This window comes from Plutella xylostella, chromosome 13 (genome assembly GCF_932276165.1).
Source record: "Plutella xylostella chromosome 13, ilPluXylo3.1, whole genome shotgun sequence".
Lineage (NCBI taxonomy): Eukaryota > Metazoa > Arthropoda > Insecta > Lepidoptera > Plutellidae > Plutella > Plutella xylostella.
In genome coordinates, this window is record NC_063993.1 from 7,575,801 (window position 1) to 7,600,392 (window position 24,592).

Here is a 24,592-nt window from a genome sequence, read left to right on the forward strand (position 1 = left end):
AAAGAAATTATTTGGCCATTAGGCTTATTTACAAAGAACAGCTGACCTTTTACAACGACACAATATTTAATGCATTACGGCCTACATACTTCGTCGAACATCTAGCTACATTTACGTAGGTGGGTGTGCATAGAAGTGAGGGGCAGTAGGGGTACGCATCCCTCCAGCTAGGGTGAAAGTGCGCAGGTCCAAATAACCTCATTCAATCCACGCCTTTAAGTCACCCGCACACATTTCAACATCGTCCCCTCTATTATTACGTTCACAAAAGAAGTGCCGATAAAACTTGATCAATTCCACTTCGTTTTACAGTAAAATGTGCGGGTTTAAATTCAAGTTACGGTTAAAAACATCTAAATAAACGCAAAAACAATGTTTCGTCCGTCGGAACTGAGATGAAATTGAATACGTAATTGACCGTCGATTACGGCTCGAAAGATGATACAAGTAGATGAACCGGAGCGGTTGTTGCCTGACGCTGAGGGTCAGGGGGCGAATGAGCGGCCCTCCGTGGAGAACGGAGAAGTCACCAGCAGAGTCTCCACATTGGAGTATCATGTAAGTTATAGCCAAAATGTTTACCTTATGTTTTCGCAAAGTCGCATGGCGCGCACTGTGATACCTAGATACCTAACTGAAAATATCATGATGACGAGGATATACATATTCTTACTCTATTGTTGATCCCTAACAAACCTGTCCTGATGGTCTGTGATGAAATTGTATTTCCAGGGTCTTCTATGGAAGTGCGAACTGAGGCGGATATGTTTAGCGGCACTTTGGCTTCCACTGGGCGCATTAGTCTTCTGTTATGTGACAGCGTCTATATTCCAAGCTGACGATATTCATGAAACACATTGTAGGGTAAGGAATCCTATATCCGTCACATTACCTTTTTTCAGTGCCAATTTTTGTTATTACGTATTATGCAATGCATCTTTTTCAAACATATAGGTATGTATATTTTTTAAAGGAGGACAGCATTATGATTACCCTTTGTAAGAGAGTATGGATTGATATTATGTCGATGTAGCTCGTTTACCGTTCCTTAAATAACTATTAAATAAGTACATACGGTCAGCTGCATAAGTAGCTATACACTTCTGTACCTTGTCAAACTGAAGAACCGTCAATGATAGGCGGTTTCAGATTGACAAGGTACGTACAAAGGGTATAGCTACTTATGCAGCTGACTGTACATAATGAAACTTTCATAATCATTCAATTTTCAGGTTTACAATGTGGTGCCGTCAATTAGTGCTATAACTGGCATAAGCCCGCAAAGATACGTGTGGAGGATCTGCATAGCCTTCCATCTTGGACCTAGGTTGTTAATAGGCTCTTTGTATTACAACTACCACAACCAACGCACTGCTCTGATAACCGATCCTAACGTGAGTCCTATTTGTAATGTACCTAACTACTTTTATTTTATTTATTATGCGTAATTTATTAAACCTAGTGCGTAGGTAAGCCACTGCTAGTCAGTTCCTGTAAGTACTTAAATCTTTAACTAATGCAAATTTCAAGCAACTTACATGTAGAATAGAATAGAATATTTAGTACTTTATTGATTTAACAGAACACAAAATTAAATAACAATTCTATACAGTGGCCATTACTCAATATTTCTCCCTATGAAATATTCTCTTTTTAAGCAAAGGCAAATTACTATTTTTACTAGCTGTTGCCCGCGAGCTTAAGTGGGTCTTCCGGGTTCAGTTTTTCAGGACCTACCAAATTTCTAAAATAGTTAAATCAATAAAGTTCAGATAAGAATTAAATATATAAGAAAAAGATTGTTTTAACTCCACTACATTGCATTTTTCAGGATCGGAAAACTGCACAAAAGTTAGGTGTCGCCTGCTATTGGCTCAATTTGGTGGAGCTTTTCGCACTGACCGGAGTCACTTATGTTTCCAATAGGGAAAACTATTGTAAGTACTTACCTACTTACTTCCATTTATTTATAACTCTTGTATGTACCTACTTACCTAGGTTACGCATTCACATAAATGGGCGCTGTCTTGCATTGCATGTCTTGCAACTTAACATTAGGAAATTTAATGCAATCTAGATCTCGCGAGGTCTGGATTTAGCGAGATCTCAGCCTTTTTTAGCGAAATTGATCTCGGCCGAAATATATTTATATTCCTTTTTTATTCAAATTAAGTGATTATTTAAAAAACGCTAGAACGCTTAAACCTGCTTGCAGCAGTGCCCTTTACTAAATAACAAACACCCGTTAAGAACTCGATTACGAAATCGTTTCAGTTTCAGTGAAAAATAAAAGAACGCTGTAATTATAAACCGTAGAATTAAAAATTCACAATTTTGGATCTATGCCAGTTTGTCTATTGAATCTGTATCTAGGTAATCCGTATTTCACACCGCTTTTCAGCGAAAAGTTTGTAGGTATTCAGCAGGGAAAGCGTTTCTATTGTGACATTGTTAGGTAATTTAGGTATTGAATGTTACAAATAATGGAAAGCAAGGAATATTATTTTGAATTTAAATCTATACTTTGACTCATAAATGGAAAATGAGCGTCACTTTGGCCAAAGAAAAAAAAATACAATCGCATCGTTTCACTGAATAGGGATATCCCATTAGAACAGTTTTGGCAGCAGCTTCACGAAAAACGTTGACTTTAACTAATTTGTATATTTGTTTTTCTCACTGTTACCTAACATTGATATGTTTTTTCCTTCTGTTTCAGTCTTACACGAGAAAATATTTATAATTTTCATGATAGCTGCTCTCACGCACATGTTATGCCGCGCAAAAGTAGGTTGTATAGCCAAAAATGTTGTGGAGCCTGTACGGACCAACTACCTGGTCTGGATCCTGTACTACATCGCTATAGCGTCGACTGTTGGTCTCATAATATCGTTCCTGAGGCATCGACTCCTGTGTCGTCCTTTAGGTGAGCATAAAATCAAATCTATACGTTTACCTTTAGCTATAAGATAGGTATCTGTGTGTGTATTGTTATTCTATGATGAGGCCTACTTACTCAGTTTTCTACGTTGAAAACAAACACAATGTAGCAAGTAAGGGATAGTTATAATCCGATTATCCACCCACTACCCATGTGTTGGATTAAGGCTGAATGTGAAACTATAAGCTACAACAACTAGAACAGTTTATGTATAGTGTGTGTAGACGCTTTAATGGAGTAAGACTTTATTTAAAAAATATAGGTACATCAACATGGCTTTTTATATCGACCCACGCGCCTATATTTCACCATATAGGGCTAGTGGAGTTGATGCTGAATGCACAACGCGAGATAATGCTGGGTCAACAAAGTTAAACTATGCTAGCTAAGCTATGTTTCAGACCAACGTCATCAACAACGGGCAATAAGAATAAGTGAAGAGTGGCGAAGTATGTGTTAAGGGAGTGCGGGGTAGGCGGAAAGGGTTTAGCTTAGCTCAGTGACTTCAAACTTCAAATCGACATACAGAAGTAACTTATTTGGCATAGGTATTTTAGTTAGCTCACGCAGCTTAGATCGCATTGCTTGCGGCATGCAAGCATGTAGGAAAACTGTGTCAGCTATGAGCTACCCTAAACTAACCTTAGCTTAGCTCGCGGTGTGCATCCCTCATCAGAGTCTCAGACATACACACTCAACATCAGCCAATAATCATCCACTGTTGGACAGAGGTCTCTCCCAATAAGAAGCGCCACAAAACTCGGTCCTCGGCCTTCCTCAACCAGCCACTACCGGGTTCCACGCTGCGTTTGCCTGTCCGTGTTCTCCACTCGAGAACTCGATCCTATGATGGCAACTTCAGTCACTAACACCCATTTTTGACCACTAAAAGCTCGCTCCCTGTTTAACCTCTAACCTTCGACCTTCCAGCATTCACCTGGTTCTCCGTCTGCGAGTACATCCTGGCGACGTCCAACATGGCGTTCCACGCGGCGGTGGTGCGCGACCTGCCGCACCACGAACTGCACATCCTCGCGCCGCACTCCAAGGTCAACTAAACTCCAAGGTCAACTAAACTCCAAGGTCAACTAACTAGCCCCCGCTACTTGAGAAGTCACGGTTTCCTACGTTTATAGGAATTTTCGACGCTGTTGTGCTAAACGTGTTAACTCCCACTACTTGAGAAGTCACTCTATCTACGTTTACCTATAGGGAGTTATAGAGATCGGAGCGTTGACGCTGCTGCGCTAAACATGTCGAAGTCTCTATCTCGTTGAACCTTTAGGGACTTATCATACTAGCGTATTGCGAGATTAACAATATTCTAAGCGTTGAACGAAACATTTAAGCCGATTGCATGACAGCAGCTATCGTTAGTTTATTTTTATCAAGCTAGGCGCCTTCTGAAGGCTTCGCACGGGGCTCAAGACATGACAAATGATTTGCATTGCGCAGCTTCGAGAGAAATTCTTCAATTTCCCAGCGTTCACCTGTGCGGTTACCACCATCGAACATTAGCAATCAACAATTCGTCGCTCGCTAGTCAAATCTTACGTAACTTGTATGGGTCTGACAGATGTTTGACAGTGGCGGTGGTGGTACGGTAGCTGGGCACCCGGTTATTCAAATACTGGATTCCAAGTCTAGCTAATTCAGAATTTCTAGCATGCTACTATTGCTACATAATTATGATTTCGTAAATTCATGTTAATCAGAAAAAAATCTACCTAAGTAGGTATCTAAATGTGATGATGATTGTGAGACCTAGGCTATCCTTACCTTTAATTTATTACGATACTTACCTACATACATTATAGATTACAAGTTAGTGATTAACCATTACAGACATTGCGTAATTTAGGATTCTACTCCGATATTTAAGTATATTATAGGTACTTAAGTACTCATTTACCTATTTACTACAATAGTCTAGGCCCTATATTTTTTTGTACATAAAATTTAGTATGGTGACAACTTGCCTTCCATACTTCCACACTATGTTATAATTTTTCAGGCTAGCACAGTACCTACCTATAAGCACTCAATTTAAGCTACGAAATCAATTAAGTAAGTACACAAACATAATTATAAATTATTAATGATTATTCCTGAAAAATTCAAAAAGCTCGTTTGCAGTTAAAGCTCGCGTTAACACGTTTGTTAACAGAAAAATATTAAATGTTGTTTTAATTTATTACTTAAGTATTACTCACTTGAAACTAAGTAACTAGTTGCACAATATATTTCCAAGTATATTTTTGTTGCAAATGGACCAATGTACCATATTATATATATAAATAATAAATAAATGATCTTAGGTAAATCCGTTGCGATTCGGAAACATATCTTACGTAAAATAAAAAGTACCTATAAAATTTACTTGTGTGCCAGCTTTCCGCTTTTCTTCATAAACATACATTATGTACAATGTGACTCGATGTATAAGTGTATATATACGTCTGAATAGAAGTAATTAAGTACTTACATGATACGGTAAAATATCTTATAAGTATTACAAAATTTTAAGCATATAAACAATTTTGTATGCTCTAAATTACTTGATCATATTTTACCACCGTAAATAATATTTTTTTACATAACATCATTGATTTATCTATTGCACACTGCAGTAACTATGGGACATCATAAAACGAAAGGAAAGAAAATAAGTACTAACCGCTAAGTGCCTACTGGTTTCTTAGTGTCTGAAAATATCGAGATTATAAAAAGCTCGCTGCACTGTCTTGTCTAACACCGTTGCATTGTTCTGTCTATGCCTAACAATTTTATTAATTTAAGAGATTGACAGCATGTTTTTATCGAACTAATAACCGTTGTGCAGACATTATGAAATAGGCACTTAGATGTTATATTTTAAGCGATTTTAGACAAATGACATATAAATTGTTATATCTTGAATAAGTTATTCTTAAGCTCAATTTTTCATGCACTGTTAGTTGGATTGTGCGCACAAAATCATAAACGTTGTACTTACTTACTCTACATTGTTACTTGTACTTGGATTGTTTATTAACTTAAATAATGTTGTTGAAAAAAACCTATTTTCAAAACCTTCTTCTGGTAGTCAGTCCTAAGTTTAGGGACAAAACCTAACTCTATAAATTTAAACATAGATAGAGTAGATTATATTCACTGAGGTTAATTTAAGTAAGTTCTTACCATTAGTGTTTTGCAAAAAACGGTTGTTATAGAAATTGTTGGCAATATTTATATGTTGTAACTAAAAAAGTGTTTTACTTAATTTATAAATAAGCTTATGTTAGTTGATATAATATATAATACACGAGAATGATAACTATACTTTTATGCGCATCAAACCTGCGAGCTAACCACCGCCGAATAAGTACGTATTAGCAATCAACAATCTTTAAGCAGCATTGCGTATCTGTCAAACAAATCTGACGCAACTTGTATCAATCATACAGATTTTTTACAGATACTAGCTTATTTAAGGATTGTTGTTTGCTATGTGTCGGTGGTAGTAGGTAGCTATACCTAAATTGAAGCATTGACCGTAAAAGTGGTGTATGAAAAATTCACAACCAACAACAAAGATGAAATCTCACAGACTGACTTAATCTACAAAGTTGCGGCGGAATATACACTATTACGCTCAATGGTTCATTTTATTGTTAGTAGCCCAAAATGACACCTGCTAGTACCTTAGGTTGCCTAGAATTTTCTAGTAAAAAACTCACTATAAATATACAAAAGTATTTAAGTATGAAAATATTAAGTACATACTATCATTTTTGTTGACCTAACAGCAGGAAGGCTATGGATACAAATTTACCATTTCACACAAAATTCCTAGGTATTCATACACATTGATGGACACTAGATTGACGGTGCACAACATTTTTGTATGGGAGTTGAGTGATGGTTTGCTGGTGCACATGCCGGCACACTGCCTAGGCGCAGTAAAGAAAACACGAAGTCGGTGACCGTTGTGTGTGGGTGAGTGCACACTTTTTTCTGTATGAAAACTTATTGCTGTGTGAAAAAAAGGTAGGTACTCTGGGTGCACATATAACTTTGAAATCCTGCCAAATAAAGCACAACAACATGGTCTTCATACAAACTCTAAGTAAAACAGGACTGCATTGACCGTTTTCGAAATAATTAAAAAAAGGGCGGGGACTGCATTCGACGTTGTGATTTTTTTCTAAAAGTGGAGGACGTCAAATGCAGTCAGTGTCCATCAGTGGGTTAAATATTAGGAGTTTGTTATCGAATGCAATCGATTAAGGTACAACCATACAATTCATTAAAAATATTTTGTTACATGTAGGTACTTACAACAATAAATTGTTCGTTAGACCCAGTGCCGGTTTTAATGCTACCAGCGCCCTGGGCGAGATTTCTACGGCGCCCCCTAACTGCCCATACGAAATAAGGCGAAGGATAATAATGACATAACCATTTATGAAAAGAAATAAACATTTATTTAAAAAAAAACTTTTCTAGCCTTTCTATCGGCGAACTCTTTTATTAAGTTATGAAAGTCGATGTTTTCAGCAAATCACGATCATCCACTCGTTTCCGAAAAAATGACTTCTATTTACAGTCAGATGCAAAAGTCGGTGGACACTTTTCACCTTTAACACAAAGGCTTACGAATGAACAGTGTTCATCCACTTTTACACTTGACCGTACCTCCTCGACATTCATTTATTATCTCCGTGTTAAAATTTCATCAACATTATACAGGGTTATTTGCAAGTAGACCGTATCCTTTCATGAGGTGATAGAGGAAGGCATTTCCAGTTGATTGAACCCTTTAATGCATTATCCAAAACTTAACCATTTCTAAGATATTCAATATTTAAGTTTTTTTTTTAAATTTGCCAAAATTTTATGTTTAAAACCGAAAATTAAAAAACTAGCAAAATTTCAATATATTTTTTTGGTTATGTTTCATTAGTAACACCTTAATAAAGTAATTAACATAATTAAATGTGCATTATTCAACTTCAATTAGACACAATACCTCAAAATAGATAAACATTTAAAAAAATATTCAAAACGTAAAGACAAATACTTAAGTTAAATTAAAAAGAGTTTTCATATGATAATTTTTTGTGCATTTATCTTTAATTTTCAACTTATAAGCTTTCAAATAAGATATTTCACTATCAAATCGATTTAGGTATCACCAAGATATGGCCAAAACAACCAGAGAAGGCGGAGAAAACTCAACAGGGGTTTCCATACTAAAGTCAACAGGACTGAAAACAATCGCACTTTTTACCTTTAAATTAGGCAAATTTTGTTGGTTTTTCTGTTAAATTTTATCCGCCTGTGCTGGTTGTTTTGGCCATATCTTGGTAAAACCTAAATCGATTTTATACTGAAATATCTTTTTTGAAAGCTTATAAGTTGACAATGTTTTAAAGCTAAAGTGCACAAAAAAATATCATATGAAAATGCTTTTTACCCGACTGCCGAAGGAGGAGGGTTTTTTAATTTAATTTATTTGTGTTTACGTTTTGAATATTTTTTAAAAATGTTCATCTATTTTGAGGTATTGTGTCTAATTTGAATAATGCACATTTGATTATTTTAATTAGTGTATTAAGGTGTTACTATTGCAAAACAACCAAAAAAAATACTGAAATATTGCTGTTTTTTTTTTATTCTCGGTTTTAAACATATAATTTTGGCAAAAATTAAAAAAAAACTTAAATATTAAATATTTTAGAAATGGTTTAGTTTCGAATAATGCATTATAGGGTTCAATCAACTGGAAATGCCTTCCTCTATCACCTCTTGAAAGGATCCGGTCCACTTACCAATAACCCTGTAAAGTCAGTTCCAGAGATATTTTATAATACTTTTAATATAAGGCTTTTAATGTAGTGCTCCGACCGAATGGATTGAGCACTGCGTTCTATTCTAGTCAAAGTCAAAGTCAAAGTCAAAGTCAAAGTCAAAGTTAAGTTAAGTTTTTTTTCGCTTACGGAGATGGGAATATAGGTAACGGGGCGCCGCTTAACGTCGCCCCTTAAAGTCCGGCGCCCCTGGGCGGTCGCCCAACCGCGCCCTACCCTAACGCCGGTACTGGTTAGACCAAGGCGCCCATAAGATAATCAATCTTCTTTCAGACTTTTATATTTACTTCTGTCAATGAATTATTTTTAAAGATTTAGCAAAGTCTAAATTAAACACTAATATGTATGAGTTAAAAATATAAATTGACTACCTACCAGCGTATGTATTTATTGTAATCCGAAAGAGACTTGTCATTGTAACTAGGTACGAGTTTTTAAAATTGGCATAACATTACAAATTGCTTAATCTTTTTAACTAGGTATTATATTTTCTTTGCAAAATTCTGTACCTATTCCCCTACCTACTTTACTAGTCAATTAACACGTTCGACGCCAAGGTACTTACTTAAGTAGGTTAACGATTAATAACTGCTTTAAAAATATATTTGCATTTAATATGTTATTATTGTACGTATAATATTACATTGTTAAGTGAGTATTTTACGAATAATGTTAACTAAGTTATAAGGTGGAGCATAAAAAAGGCTTTTTAGAGAATAACATTTTTTAATATACATACTTACATCATAGCATTAAATCAATTAACTTACAATTAGGGTGTTATAAATAAACTCACTTGTTTTACGAAATATATTATTATTAAAAGAACTTAAGGCTTTCTTATTTCATAATATTTGGCAATCCCCTTAGAGTGCCAGAGACAAGATGGGTTATTGGTACTCCGTAGGTATGCTCATTGTTTTCAGCTAGGAACATAATAGGCATTATCTAATATACAGGATGTCCCATTAGTCAACGTCATATTGGTAGGAGGTGATACAAATCGCCCTTCTAAGCAGCTTTTCTTCTTGGGAAATACCTATGCGGAAAAAAATCTATTACAGTAAAAAGATACTCGACCAGCACAAGTTGTTTAGAATTACGAATTATATCACCTCCTGCAGAATAACATTGACTAAGACGTAGTGATTATTTGATTATCAGGACACAGGACAGAGGGCTTTATGCAGGATAAAGGTACAGTTTCTACGTATCTGAAGGAAAAATTAATTACCTTATTACAGTAATATGGTTATACTAATCCCACTTAGCGAGTAATTTAAAGTAACATAACAAAAAAGTTGTAATGTGATTTAACAGTCAACTGTTAATATAATCAGACAAACAATAATAAACCGCCTGGTTATCATGTTTATTCCTCCTGTGCGCCATCTAGGAAAAAATATGGTAAACTCAAGACCAAAACAAACGTAGAGGGCGCTAGTTGTTTCGAAACAAATCAAAACTGTTTGACGCTCGCTCTGCATCGCATCAAAGATGGCGGCGAAAGGAAACTAGGCAGGTACAAATTGCGCGTGTGTTAGTGTATGCGTACACAAAATTTCACGTTTGACCACTCTGGACACCTACACAAGCATACAAGGCGGGGGTGCGCGGGGCGGAGGGAGTTACGTCCGTGAAGTTGTGTCAGCATATGCGCAAACGAGGTGCGCATTCGTCGCGTGCGTTGTCGGGATTCTTTGTGCCATTCTTCGCATACCAATAAGAGTATATTCTTAAAAATTACTGTTAGATTAACAACTAATCAAAATTCGCCCCTTCACTTCATCTTCTGGGACCGTAATAGGTAAGTCAATATTGATTTCTGTGTATTTTTCATACAATCAAAGTGATATTTCGACGATTTTTATTCGGGAATGTGAAAAATGCGATCGCGATCCTGCAATATTTTACATAGTTGTCGTGTTTGCTTCGTTTTGACTTCCGGTTGTTGGGGTGTCGGCATTTCGCGATGTAAACATTATCTAGTTTTAGGGTTCGATTGCATTTAGGCGAGCTGTCAGGAATGAAGTGTGCTCAAGGTGCTTTGTGTTGTTAATTTCGCTTGAGTGTGCTTACTGGGATGGCGCAATTTTCGAAAGACGCGGTATGGTATCGTTCGCCTGCGATACACTTCAGTCGCGTTGTTAGCTGCATGCGATTTGACGTATTCTGCGCGTGGTGATGTCACTTGTCGGCTTATTTTTATGAAATGTCAAACGATCTTCATGTAATGTGGGAGTGAATGATATAAACATATTGAGAGTGTAATTAATTGATCGGTGAAATTATAATCGTGTGATATGGACTGTTATTATTCGAAATTTTATCCAATACGTAAGTAACTAATTAAATATACAAATATTTTAGATTTAATAAATAATTAATAGTACTTTTTTATACGTATTCAATTAAATTATTGTGTTTAGTTGAAATAATTTTCTACAATTTATCGTGGCGGATTATTAGATTAATTTAATTTTACTTTTTACTTTGACGAAGCATGTTACGCTGACGATGACGATGTTCTTTCTAAATTATTTAGTTAGTTAATATTTAATTCTATCTAGTTATAAGTTTTTCTAGCACCTGCTACATTTTACATAGTCGTAATTTTAAATAAATAAATTTATAAATTGGGATACCAATTATTTTAGTTACTATAATTTAATTTTGTTAGGTTTTAAATAGATTGAAAAGTGAAAAAAATATTTGATACTTAGGTATAGGTTGGTATTTATAGTAAGTAACTACTGCTTACTAAACTATCTAATATTAATATATTTGGAATAAGCGTTCGTAAAAAAATAAAACATGAATTAGTTACAACCAGGCCGCAAACGTGTTAAGACTTTAATTTTTTTAGGTATACCTAAGGTAACTTTTCCTATTTCCGATATTGAATGAGAGGTTATGTTATCTATGATGACAACAAGTGAATAATACAAATTATTTATTTAAATAATTTTAATTATACTTAAATATGAACTGATATTCTAATGGAGATAAATTAAATCAACAATATCTTTATACTTCCTACCAATAAGACAGCATCTACTCCTTCATACTAGCTACGGCTACGGTTTTCGAGTAAATTTAAAAATAATAATTAATTAGTAACCATATAGAAAGTTTGTTACCTTCTTAGGTACCTACCTGATTTCTTCTTCAATAGTCAAATACTAAATGGTTACAAAATACCTATGATTTCGAAGGCATTCCATTAAATTTTAAATACAATAATAGACAAGGTAAGCTACTGTAAAAATATTCAAGAAGGGTATCACAAATGGGTCTACCAATCCGATTATTGTGGTCAAAATTAATTCTGTTACTTTTCGGTCATTAAAAACCAACTTAGCGACAAATTAACCAACAAATCATAATAAAAAAATAGGAAAGTAACTAAATAATTATTAATTAATATAAAGTTATTAATTAATAGGTATAATGCTCTAAGCTGACAGCTATATTTGATAACAGCCAATCCCACTCGGAGTTACCGAGTACACGGAAATACGGAATCAGACTCCCTAACGATTCCTGAAAAATTAGCCCTGGCTTTATTTGCGGACTTACATAATAAGTACTTAGATTATGATTGTATTTCATACTACTACTCCACTTTTATAGCTTTATTTAAGAATATAAAAAGCTTCGTAGCAACGTCTTGATGCTGTGGGTGTATTTTGCGATCTATCGAAAGCATTTGATTGTGTGGATCATGCCACTCTACTTATGAAACTTAAATATTATGGGCTAACTGGCAAGGCTCTTACATTATTGGAATCATACTTGAGCAACAGAACTCAACTAGTTGACATAAATGGAGTGCGTTCGGCTGGCTGTCCTGTCAGTATGGGTGTTCCCCAAGGCTCGATTTTAGGACCATTCTTGTTTCTTGTATATGTTAACGATTTACCGTTTTTGGTAGATAAATTATGTGAGATAGTACTGTTTGCTGATGATACTTCACTTATATTTAAGTTGAAGCGACAAGAAGTCAATTTTGACAATGCAAACAGTACTCTTTCCATAGTTGCTAATTGGTTCACTGTAAATAATTTAGCTCTTAACTCCAAGAAAACAAAATGTATTAAATTCACTTTGCCTAATGTAAGACAAGTAGAGACATATTTGACATTGAATAACGATAAGCTAGAGTTAGTAAATGAAACGGTATTCCTGGGTATTACAATTGACTCAAAGTTGCAATGGGGACCCCATATTGAGAGGATAGCCGGTAGATTGAGTTCTGCAGCTTATGCGGTTAGAACCATTAGACAGTTAACAGATGTAGATACAGCCAGGCTTGTGTATTTTAGTTATTTTCATAGTGTTATGTCTTACGGAATTCTATTGTGGGGACGAGCGGCTGACATTAATCAAATCTTTGTTCTGCAAAAACGAGCAATTCGAGCCATATATGTATTAGGGTCTAGAAGAGATACGTTTAAGGAAATAGGTATACTAACTGTTCCATGCCAATATATCTATGAAAATATTATGTATGTTCGTAAAAACTTAAATTCATTTAGTAAAGTAGGAGCCACTCACGGTATTGAGACCAGAAACAAAAATAAGTTGCTTTTTCCCACACTCAGACTTTCGAAAACAAACACATCATTCATGGGGAACTGTATACGCTTTTATAATAAATTATCAAATGAAGCAATAAACCTTACTGAGCAAAAATTTAAGAATTATGTTAAAGCTACATTATGTAGTAAAGCTTACTATAGTATAAATGATTATTTAAACGACAAAAACGCGTGGTCTTGTCCACCTCAGCTAAGGCTATTGAAAAAATGAAATGGATATAGGTACTTAAGTAAAATTGTAGGTACTAGATATAAGTAAAAATTGTAATAGATTATAAGGAAAAAGTTGAAAAGATGCTCGAGGAGTTTCTTTCGCCATTTCTTTCCTTCTCAATGACGGGGCCTTTGTGAAATGGTGGTAGATGACTATCGACAAATAATTGTAAAATTTTACGTCGATTAAACCATTTGAATTTGAATTTGAATTTGAATTCTTTAGGTTCATTTGCATACCATGAGACTTTTACGGAATCCTAGGTTATTTTTTTTACAGTTTTGCCTAAATTAATACAATACAATACCTATAGGCACTTACCTATTAATATATCGATGTTCGTTATTTAATTAACAATTAAAATTTAATCATTCAGTGATTAATGTGATTCCTAATCACCCTAATTACTCCTTTTATTGAATCCGAACTTTACCTAAGTCAATGCCATACCTAACAAGACAAAAATGCAACTCAGGCATTATGATGCCTAGTAGTGTATTGTAGTTGTAGCATGTGATGTAGGACTACGGGGAGATGATAATGATGATAATAAGATTTAGACTTCATAGATCGCATTAAATACTAATAAGAAATCTAGAAAGAGCGTCTGCCATCATGCAGATGTAGCGGCGGTTTCAGCCGGTGCTTCAGCGACGAGACGAGAGATAGCGGAGTTTCAATTTCAGTATCTATTGGTCTCCCGAGCGGTTGCCAAGAGTTATTTTGGTCAATACGGCTGATGTTTTTATTGCGTGGCGCGACGCCGACGGCCGACGCTCGCGACAAGCAATAAGACGTGTAAACTGCTGACGCTTTAGGGCCCTCACGCAGCCTCGCACCTAATGGCCGTTTCGGGACGATTTATCACGTATACTGTCGTAGGGAAATTGAATTTACACCATTTTGTGACGCTCACCAGAGGCGCTGTTCACGCTTATGTTCTCTAATTAAAAGTCCCGATTGTCTTTTTACCTTCGCTTGTAGGTTGCCGGGATTTATGTTTGAGAGCATGTTATGTGTGAGGTACAAATGAGTATGGGAATTAAAGCTAAATTTTTGAGAATGATGGTTAAAAGTATTAATTTAAAGTGAGTTTATTGATCACATTGTGATTGTTGATAACTAAATTTTTGCTCAATTGGCGAAAATAATGATAAACATGCTTTTATCGTCAACATTTACAATAGCAAAAATAAAATGCACACTTCGAATCAAGAAATTGTGAGCACATCGTGACCAGAGCTCATTAAATGTGAATAGAAAGGCGACGAAATATTTAAGAGTAAAAGGGGAATGAAAAAAATGTTAATTAATGACGAATTAAAAACAGACCACCGTTTCGTAAAAATCATTTGGTTTTAATTGGCCCCATATTTTGCCAGCTGACGTTTTAAAATATGTGACAATCTGAATTGAATATGTGTGACTGTTGAGAAGGATGAGATGAGAAATATGAGAGCACTAGAAAGCGCTGAAGCGGCTGGATTCAGATGGTAAAAAAGAGCAAGGATTATACTAAACTTAATAAGACTGAAAGAGAAAGAGAGAAAGCCTAAGATGTCCGTGCAAGCGTAATTGGTGTAGCACCAAGTAGCCGATGCTACCGGAAGCCGTAATCGCCGGGCTCAGCCCAAGCGCTTACGGACTGAGATCACATTATAGTTTATACCTAACTACCTCCTGCGGTTAATACTCGCCACACGTTCTATGTAAAAGATCAGTAGCAATTTGCGCTTTCGAGAGAATTTTGGAGCTTCTGATAAAAAATACTTGCCTTTAAAATGTTATGACTCATGACACACATAACCTAAATTAAATTTTCCACAATGACTGCGTATCAGAAAATTTCATACATCTATACTAAACTAATTAGTACCTATCTACAATCACATAAAACCTAAAAATTACAAATCAAAAAGGTACCGGAATAACTTCACTTCGTTTAAAGTGGGAGTGGCTGGGCCCTGTACCGTTTGCGCGGCTCCACTAGCCTCCTACCTGCCTTTATTGACCTGTCGAAGCCTCACTCCATTTAATCCAGCGACGGCTATCTCGAACACGAATCAAAACTAAAGAGGTTATGGCACGTTTTGTTTGCAAACTACGATTGTGCCTAGGGCATGCAATACCGCAATACCGGTATTCGTAATACCGGGATCCCGTACAAAATTCCCGCTTTTTTCAATACCGGTATTGAAAGTTAATACCGGTATTGAAGTAATACCGGAATCGGACTTTTTTAGGCTATAAATAAAGCGATTAAGATTTAGTTAGCCTTGTGTGTGTATATACTGTGAAAGCGCACTTGTTCCCAACCGTTTAATGCAGTTTTCGGCTGCTAGAAATCTACTGTTGACCATGCGTAAAACCGCACCGGATGTAAAAAAATAGTTTATTCTAAAATTTAAACTCTAAAACTGATTTCTCGTAAAAATCTACAACAAAATACAGAATATGATTGCATTTTCTTGTTTTATTTTGATGTATACGACCTTTAAACACAGTATATGCCATTTATTACAAGGAAGTCTAATACCGGTATTAATACCGGGATCCCGGTATTGAGTTGTAATACCGGAACTCAATACCGGTATTGAAAATTGTTCCGGTATTGCATGCCCTAATTGTGCCCCTTTGATTGAAATGAAAGAACGAACGCCACCTGAAATAAAGGAGCGGATATGGATGATTATCGAGGCTATAGCTTTAGGCTTTTTGAGGATTTCGGTAGAATGATTCGGTATGGTCTCTCTGGGTATGCTGGAATCTTTAATAGGCACCGCAGGTATTATGTCTGCCGGTGCCGGTAGAAATATCATGTAAGATACAACAAAGAGCAAGATATCATTTTATGAGTCAGATTTTACAGACTAGGTAAATAATATTATGCAAATATAGGGTAATATTTGCAAAAAGGGTATACTAAGCCGAAACCTACATGTGCAGCATGGTATATCTAAGCCCGAAACTGAAATCAAAATTTGAAAATTCGTGAAAAAAAAATCATTTTCCATAGAAACTTTGTTGGTCTCATTTTCGGGCTTAGATATAACATGCTGCACATCATGTAGGTTTCGGCTTAGTATACCAATTTTGCAACACCCTGTATATAATTTAACTACCTATATTGATGACGAGTCTCAATCAACAAACTTCATTATGTGTTTTGAAATGAATCCTACTTATTTTCAGAAAATAACAATTCTTTTTTTTTTTAATATAGCCCTACCATTATAAGAAAATGTTCCCAATTTTAATGATCTACGGCCTCTTGCAACGTTGGAAATGGCTGATTTATTATTTCTTTCTATTACAATACAATACAATACAATATAACTTTATTGAACAAAACACACAACATACATTAAATTACAAAAGGATTATCGCTAAAAGCGATCTCTTCCAGGCAACCTTTGGGTGAATGAGAGACTTATTGAGTAGAAGAGGAAGGTGTACACGTATTGCATTTAAATACTAGTGATATTTTTTATGTTTTAATAATAAATACTTAGATACATACATACAAATATAATAGATACTTATATATATACATACATACCATATACTTATATAAAGATTTATACGTTGGTAGGTACTATTAAATGATGGACAGATAATATTCCTTTACTTGTCTTTTGAAAGCAAAAGCTGATTTTGCACAACGGATTTCCAATGGCAGTGAGTTCCACAGCCGTATGGCGGTTACTGTGAAGGAGTTGCCATAAAACTCAGAGGTGTGCGTTGGAAGCTCCAACAAAAGCCTTTGTGAGGATCTCATCGGCCTGTTGTCTGCGTGAAGTTTAAAAACGAAGCGCTCTTTAAGGTATTATGATAATGATTTCGTTACAAATATTATGAATGCTGGTGAATATATTAGTCTGGACTCTGGAGAGAAGATATGATTGCGACTTGTCCAGTCCAGTAGCCTCGCTCTATTCTCGTCCACCTATTTGTGGATTACCACTTTTCACTGGACTCCTAACGTAATGAACCATTTTGTCAGAGAGATAAAGCGCAATTTGCTTCACGACCCATCTCGACATTCGACCTTTTGTGTCGACGATTGGATTCGGAGCGAAAGGACCCACTCCTTGCCTCGCACTTATTTATCTTAATTCTGTTCTTGAAAGGATTGACAAATGAGTATCACTGTTGCTTGATGTTAGTGTCACTTGTACTTTTATGTATGTATTACGTAGGTAGGTACTTACTCTAATTGTTTCTATTATGAAAGCAACAGTTTCTTTACTCTATCTGTCTGTGATGGATGATTATTTTTAATTCCATACGCACTCGACGAAATTGTTTCGTTTTCTACCACACAAAGGCTTGTTGTAGGACTTCATTATCCGTCAAAACTTTTAATTTACATTATGAAATGTTAAAGATATAGACGATAACAACATAAGTAAGTAGGTGCATTCAATCATAATCACCAAAACCCCGTCAAATTGAAAATTTATATATTTGAATATGCGTTGTTGACGGCTAATAACAAAGACAAATGCAAATAAAAAGTCGTGACTCACAAACATAACAACGTAACAAATTGCAGCGAACGGTAAAGCAGTAGCCACTGTCGGACAACAAAGGTGAGCGAATAATTTACTTGAATCAGTTCAACCGTACGTATTGCTCTGTGCAGTGTAGGAGGCTAGACCAGGAACGTACAAACTTTGGACTTATTGCTAGTTATCTAGATTTTTTTCAGCGTATCTATCTCTACTTACGTCATACTCGTCATACTTTACGCCATACAGCAAAGATTTTATTTGTTTCAGTACAGACCAGTTGTCGAATTTTGATGAAAAGTGAACGTTTCTATCTGCGTTCACTGCTAAATATAAGTAATTGAGAGGCTGCTCTTATATTCGCTATATTTTGGTCTGGCATTCTCACCAGAAAACGTTTAAGGCGAAACCTACTCTGAGGAGAAAATATAGTGCATCGGCTTGTCCTGTTATTTCCCGTGCAAGATTGCAAGAGTACATAAAAACGGCGCCTTTGCTTTCGGCAGTAGTTTGAGAGCCGCGAGGTTTCCGATAATATGAAGTTCACTTTGTGAGTTCCCTTGTTAAACTATCGTTATAGGAGTACCTAGTTGGAATTGTTGGCCGCCGCTGCCCGCTCGCTGGCGATTTAATTAAACTTGTTATTTTGTGCGTTTTATTTCGCAATTGGGCGCGTGCTCACATTGATTGTCTGTTGGTTTGTTTTGTTTCGTTCACTCATACTCTTCATTTTCAATAAATAAAATATTGAAAGTACCTATAGAGATTTCACCTTTTTGTTATTTTAGCAACTTCTCTTTTAACTCTTTCATATCAAATAGGTATTTACGGTAAACTTAGGTACATAATGATTATTACACTACATTTGATACTTGGTGGTTATAAATAAGATTAATATCTATGCCGTTTCATTTACCAAGAACAGGCAAAAATAAATTAGCCGTTAGACTATAATATTCTCCATCACAGCATTTGCCATTGATAGTATTTTCTTCCTCCAGCATAAAAATTACCTAACTCACCTTTTTATTTCACACACATAAAGATTTCACTATATTTAAGTATCTATACACTTGATTGCATATGGTTGACTTGGAAATTAAAATATCCCGCCTGACAAAGTCCAGTGGTGCAACAAAGTCGTCAACATTGCAACAAACGCAAAACTTTTCTAGAAAAATCTGCCTCGGAATTCCATTCAAAGGCAAAGTTTACACTGAAGGGAAAAAAGGGGCTACAAGTTAGTACGTTTTGCAAACTGTCCCCAGTGTTAATTGAAACTTCTTGCTGCAACAGACAGATGTCGATGCAAACAATTTGAAAGTCTGTAGTCGGTAGTTGCTTCATTTCATCTTAATTGAATTTGTTGAATGAATGTGCTACGTACGCTTTTAAAACAAGAAATCAAAACTTAATCATCGGTTACTGTTACCCATTGTTTATTTGTTGAAATATGTTTACCTATCAAAGAAGCATAAGGCTTGCAATTTGGTGTTGTAGTTTCTTTATCCGTAACTCAAGACTAGTCATTAAGTAATTGTCCATGTTATGGATGCCTATGTAGTAGTATGTAGCATGTGGTGCATCTCTATACCTATAAAATTTATTACAATAGTTTTTTTCTTCTGAATTCTAATAATTTGCATTGTTTTATTTATGGGATCCACCTCGTATAAATGTACAGGAGTACATTCTTCTTTTATAATAATTGTAGCATAGAAGTATTTCTTTCAATAGATTTCTATCGTTCATTATTATTTTTATTACGTAGTTGTCATAAACTGGACTTATGCATATTTTCTAACTTGGTATTCATTTAACTTATGCTGGATCAATAGCCATAATTTCATCGACCAATGGCACTGCGTGCATTACGCAGCTTTCATAAAATTTAAAAGCATATTCCTTATTTCGAAACAATTCATTCGCACATGGCAGGATTGGAAACCACGACCTCACGAATGTAAATCTTACCCGTTACACGACCACAGCTCCTTACCTATACCCTAACTAATACAATAAGAAAAAAACTCTTTAAGCATTCTATGAACTTTTTTTAATATGGCGGAAAGCAATCTACCAAAAGGCTATTCTCGGAAACAACCTAACAAGCATTGGCAACCGGTTAGTTACTAATCGTAGCTATATTTTGGAGAGTCATGAATAATGCAGCAAAATCAATTAATATTTGAAATAAGCCATGATTAAAATTAAATAATGTCTGTGTACCTATATCATAACCTAATTAGTTCCATTATGAAAACATAACATAAAAACATAGCGTTAGAAAGAAGAAGCTTTGGATGAAAAGTAATGTCCGCTTTAGAAATTACAGGCAGATATTAATATATCGTGTAAAACAGTGGAGCTTTAGTCTCTTCTCCAGTCTCGGAAGATTGATGTAGCGTCCTCCTGGATTCTAGACGCTGTGCGGCTGTCGCACGATAAATTAAACTCAACTCGCATGTGGAGTGGCAATATTAAATCCACTGTCATCCCGCTCTATCGTCCTCTACGTTCTTATGCAAGACAAGGATAAATTAACGGTGGTGTTACGGCAGGATCCCTTTTTTGTTGCTCCGACGAGGTTCACCGTTAACTTCGGTCCTTTAATGACGGTTGCTGTTTGTAGCAACTGCTCTAGAAGTTCATGTTGACTCAACTTGTTTATGTGTGTATAGTTTTTCCTGTAACTACAGTTTCTTTTTCTATCGTACAATTTCCGTGTTAGGAAATACAGTCGGCAAATTAGTACAGAAACATCGGCATTTCTGTGCCGCAGCATTCGAACCCAGTATGTACTCCAATTTTCTAAACATCTAGAGTCCTCATTATCTTGCCTTGACAAGAAGTATTTCTTACTAATTTAAACCGGGTATGCGAGTGAAGCCAACTGACCAGATAACTTGACCGACCATGGCGTATCTGTGATCGGTAAATGGTTACTTTAAGTCTCGATATGCGAAGTATTCTCAAGGAATGTCCACGTCGCTATGCCATACTTGTGTATGCTCGGACGGACTGATTTTTTTCTTTTCGCCGATGCATTTTCTGCAAGTTTTCAATGCGAACGGCATCAACGAGCAATTTAGTATTTGGTTTCGTAGGTCCCTTTTTATTTGTTCGTAATTTTCCCATTGCACCGATTGGCCACTCCTTTAATCTCGGCAAAATTCCTGTAAGATTTTGCCATGGAACTAACGCTGCCGTGCGAGCAATTACGTTTTTTCCATCGATTCTCGTTGGGGATATTAAGGCTCGGTAATAACGCGTGCCGGCGTCATCCATCACGGAGTGCAATCGTCCCACTGTCACTCGGCCGGGCTCCTATTCCGGGCCGCGAGGCTCCACTCCGCTTCGCTAATGATTCCCGGAGCCGGCGTGAGATCCCGCGTCACCCGCAGCCGCCCCGCTTCGCTTGTATCGCGGCAAATCGTTTCTTGATCTCTTTTTTATACGACGCAATTACAATCGCGACTTTGATCCTATCGTAATAGTTCCTGAAAATCATTAGTCACATGAGGCGTGTCATAATTGCGATTGTGTTAATTGTGAGGTGTACAATTATACAATGTAGGCGTGTAACAATCCGGCCGGTTTATAATTTTTCTGGGGACGATTTTCCCACAGGGGCGGCGCGTCTCAAACGAGCCGCGCCCGCCCTTTATGTGGTTTTTTGTGGCGGCACAAAATACTCCGGTGGAAAACATTCAGTGATAACTGGCAACAATCGCAGCCGGCGGATGCCGCGCCATTCCGCGCATTCCGCCCGCTGGACGCTGCGCCTTGCTTTTTCCCCCAGCAGCGGCGCCGCTCCACCGAACGCTCTTGAGACTTGCCGCGAGACTCCGGGCTCCAAACAAACGATCACAATAAATTATGTTTTTATCGGAATCAACCATCTTATTTGAGCATTGCTTTCGATGCCGATCGCATCGGTAGTTTCTGTTAGGCAGGTCGTTAGTCAAATGGTGGCGTTTTACCGCGAGCCAACTTTTACAGTCATAAAATTGTTATTAAATATAATTTTTTAATCATCTTAATTTGGCTTATTTAAAACTATCAAGAGCATTTAGCATCTCGCATGTAGTTCATTAGTAGAGCGCGCTTCAACCCCACGTATTTCATTGTTCCATTGTTTTATTTTCCTGCTGTCCGGTGCTTACCGGAAGATATACAGCACGCGGCGCTCTCCGCTGCCCCAGCATCGCACCTGCTGCATATGTTACTGAACTTGGAAACAGACAATAGCAAACTATTTAATGTTTGCATTCTAAAGAGAAGAATCAAAACGGAACACTAAACTCCCTAGCATTTTTATGCGATTTGAAAAGGGTTTTGGATTCAACATGTTTTGAATTTGACACTAATTACTTCGTTTTGACTTCACAATACCGCTCCTTTATGTAATTATTATACCAAGTAGGTACTAGGTAGGCAGTATCACCGGTGCCGGTAGTGGTTCCCGACTCAAATGAGTATCTGTCAGATCTCCAAGCCGATAGTTATCTGCGCGCTCGATCTCGGTTCGACTGACATTGGTGGCCTTTTTGATGTCTATTTTATTACCTACTGATATTTTATCAGCTTTTATAAAAACCATTATTTCAACTCCTTCAGTGTCATAAATTTTAACATGACGCAGTGTTAACACAACACAAAGATTTGAAAGTTAATCTTTTGACAAAACTTGACAAGGCCTGTAAAGCTTGTAGAGGTCATTAATTTTAATATACACACGTAAGATAAATGTTTGTATTTACTTTTCAATGCTCAGGTTAGTCTTCCACGGAGCGACGTTGTGGTTGCCATCGCACAAATCTCACGCTAGATGTATCGCTGTTCTAGTTTAGTGACAATAAATCTTGTGTTTAGTGACGCAGTGGCTTGTATAATTAACAATAGCGGCATTATACGCGATTTCCAAACTAAGCAGCGCAACGAGGATCGTTTGTCACGACGCAAATTGCTATTTATGAGGATTATCTGCACTTAAAACGCCGTCTATACGCATTGTGTTGGCGTATAGCTTTGTTACTCGCTAACTGATTTCGTGCGAAATGGATTGAAATGCTTCTTAAATGAACTATGAACACACCGTTCCACTAAAAGGTTTTCACTGAGGCACTAGCATGCAAATGATGTTTATGTCTGAAAATTTAAAGCCCGAATGGGCATTCTAGAATGCGGTGCAGCGCTGGTCGAAGCGATGCGTTGACGTCATAAATAGCCCGTAGTTATTTAGGTAACAATCGGCGGTGGGTTGGATGGGCATTTGGTGAGATTCCTGTGCCTGCAGCGGCGGGCGTGTGTGCTCACCTGCATGCCTGGACCGTGGCCTCAGCCGCTGGTCTCTGCCCGACGTGAATTCGGGCCCCTATGCCGAATATGCCAGCCCGTGCTATGCGCGCCTAACATTGGAACCTGTTTACACATGTGTGCCGCTGATTCGCCATACGTGGAATTGATTGGCGTTGATTGGATTGTGTTAGGCTATTTTGTATGGTATAATGTGTAGCCATTGCAAATTCACTAGTGAGTTGTACGTGAGCGTGTGTTTGGAAGATGTAGAACTAAATTGTAGGTAATCTTCAATTATATCTTTTAATAACTTCTTCGTTTTCTTCTTTTTCCGGCTACTCCTTTGAGGACTTATTCGCATTGTTATTAACTATGTTCTATCTTTAAATATTATGTCCTAAGAAACAATAATAATGTTTTTATACTCTTCTTTCTAGTCTTATTCTTATAAAATTTAGGGTCGGCTTTGTGCGTCACCATTTGTCATAAGCATTACTATACTTTTTACAGAACTTACTTTGTACAATGCACATAATGTTAGGTGACTTGTAGAAAATCTTCATGCATATTAATACGCACACAATTCTAACTACAAACAATTTTTATTTCAGGTAAGTGACAAATGGAAAAGTTACTTGAACGGTGATCGCAGCACACACGATGCATTCCGCCGGATATTACGCGAACCTCGGTAAGACAAACAACAGAAGGTTGGCTGGTAGAAAATGAAATACTAAAATTAAGCCCACCTTTTGTACATTTACCTATATCCTATATTTGTGCAACAAAGAGTTAAATAAATAAATAGATAAACAAGAACACAAACTATCCCAAACCAGATAAAAATAAACAAATAACAACCAGAAGAAAGTCTTACGCCGAGCACAAGTCACGGTCGCCGATGCCATTAATGCTATTATGTTGACCCGCGTTATCTCCCTTGCTCCTTATCTAATAGGTAGTTATAGAGGTACATAGCTGTTTCCGTGAAATAAGTAAAGGAAGACTACTCTATATTGACTAAAAACGAACGAACAAAAGTTGTCGTGCAATCGGCACATTCAATACAACGAGATAGAGTCGTGGCTCGCGCAGCAGCGCTCCTAAACTTCTGTTTTCGTCATATAGAGTGACCCCCCCAGGCAGTGTGACGAAATAGGTTGGTGCTTATA

General features: G+C 36.6%; 2 protein-coding genes across 5 annotated transcripts in view; both read left to right on the top strand.

Annotated features, from left to right (window-relative positions):
• Positions 1 to 145: 145 nt before the first annotated feature.
• On the top strand, positions 146 to 4,874 carry LOC119692290 (post-GPI attachment to proteins factor 2-like). The gene is made up of 6 exons (XM_038112320.2): positions 146 to 558; positions 733 to 864; positions 1,233 to 1,394; positions 1,832 to 1,937; positions 2,720 to 2,926; positions 3,872 to 4,874. Exons 1-6 carry the CDS (start codon positions 439 to 441, stop codon positions 3,997 to 3,999), a joined length of 855 nt encoding a protein of 284 aa, XP_037968248.2. The 5' UTR covers positions 146 to 438; the 3' UTR covers positions 4,000 to 4,874.
• A 5,501-nt stretch (positions 4,875 to 10,375) lies between these two features.
• LOC105390007 (protein scalloped) overlaps positions 10,376 to 24,592 on the top strand; it is a 47,799-nt gene continuing 33,582 nt past the window's right edge. Inside the window, exons 1-2 of one of the 4 annotated variants that reach the window (XM_011561219.3) lie at positions 10,376 to 10,600; positions 24,032 to 24,111. In XM_011561219.3, coding sequence (XP_011559521.3) covers positions 24,081 to 24,111 — 31 coding nt within the window. In that variant the 5' untranslated portion in view covers positions 10,376 to 10,600; positions 24,032 to 24,080. Of the gene's footprint in view, positions 10,601 to 10,677; positions 11,131 to 24,031; positions 24,112 to 24,592 lie in introns of those variants that run through there. The other 3 variants (XM_011561218.3, XM_011561217.3, XM_011561220.3) reach the window with 3 other exon arrangements.

Bases quoted from the DNA above. Each gene is read 5' to 3' on its own strand.
- LOC119692290 (XM_038112320.2), top strand. From the start codon at position 439: ATGATACAAGTAGATGAACCGGAGCGGTTGTTGCCTGACGCTGAGGGT. The intron at 865-1,232 runs GTAAGGAATCCT...TTCAATTTTCAG, and splicing joins TTCATGAAACACATTGTAGG to GTTTACAATGTGGTGCCGTC. The intron at 2,927-3,871 runs GTGAGCATAAAA...TCGACCTTCCAG, and splicing joins ACTCCTGTGTCGTCCTTTAG to CATTCACCTGGTTCTCCGTC.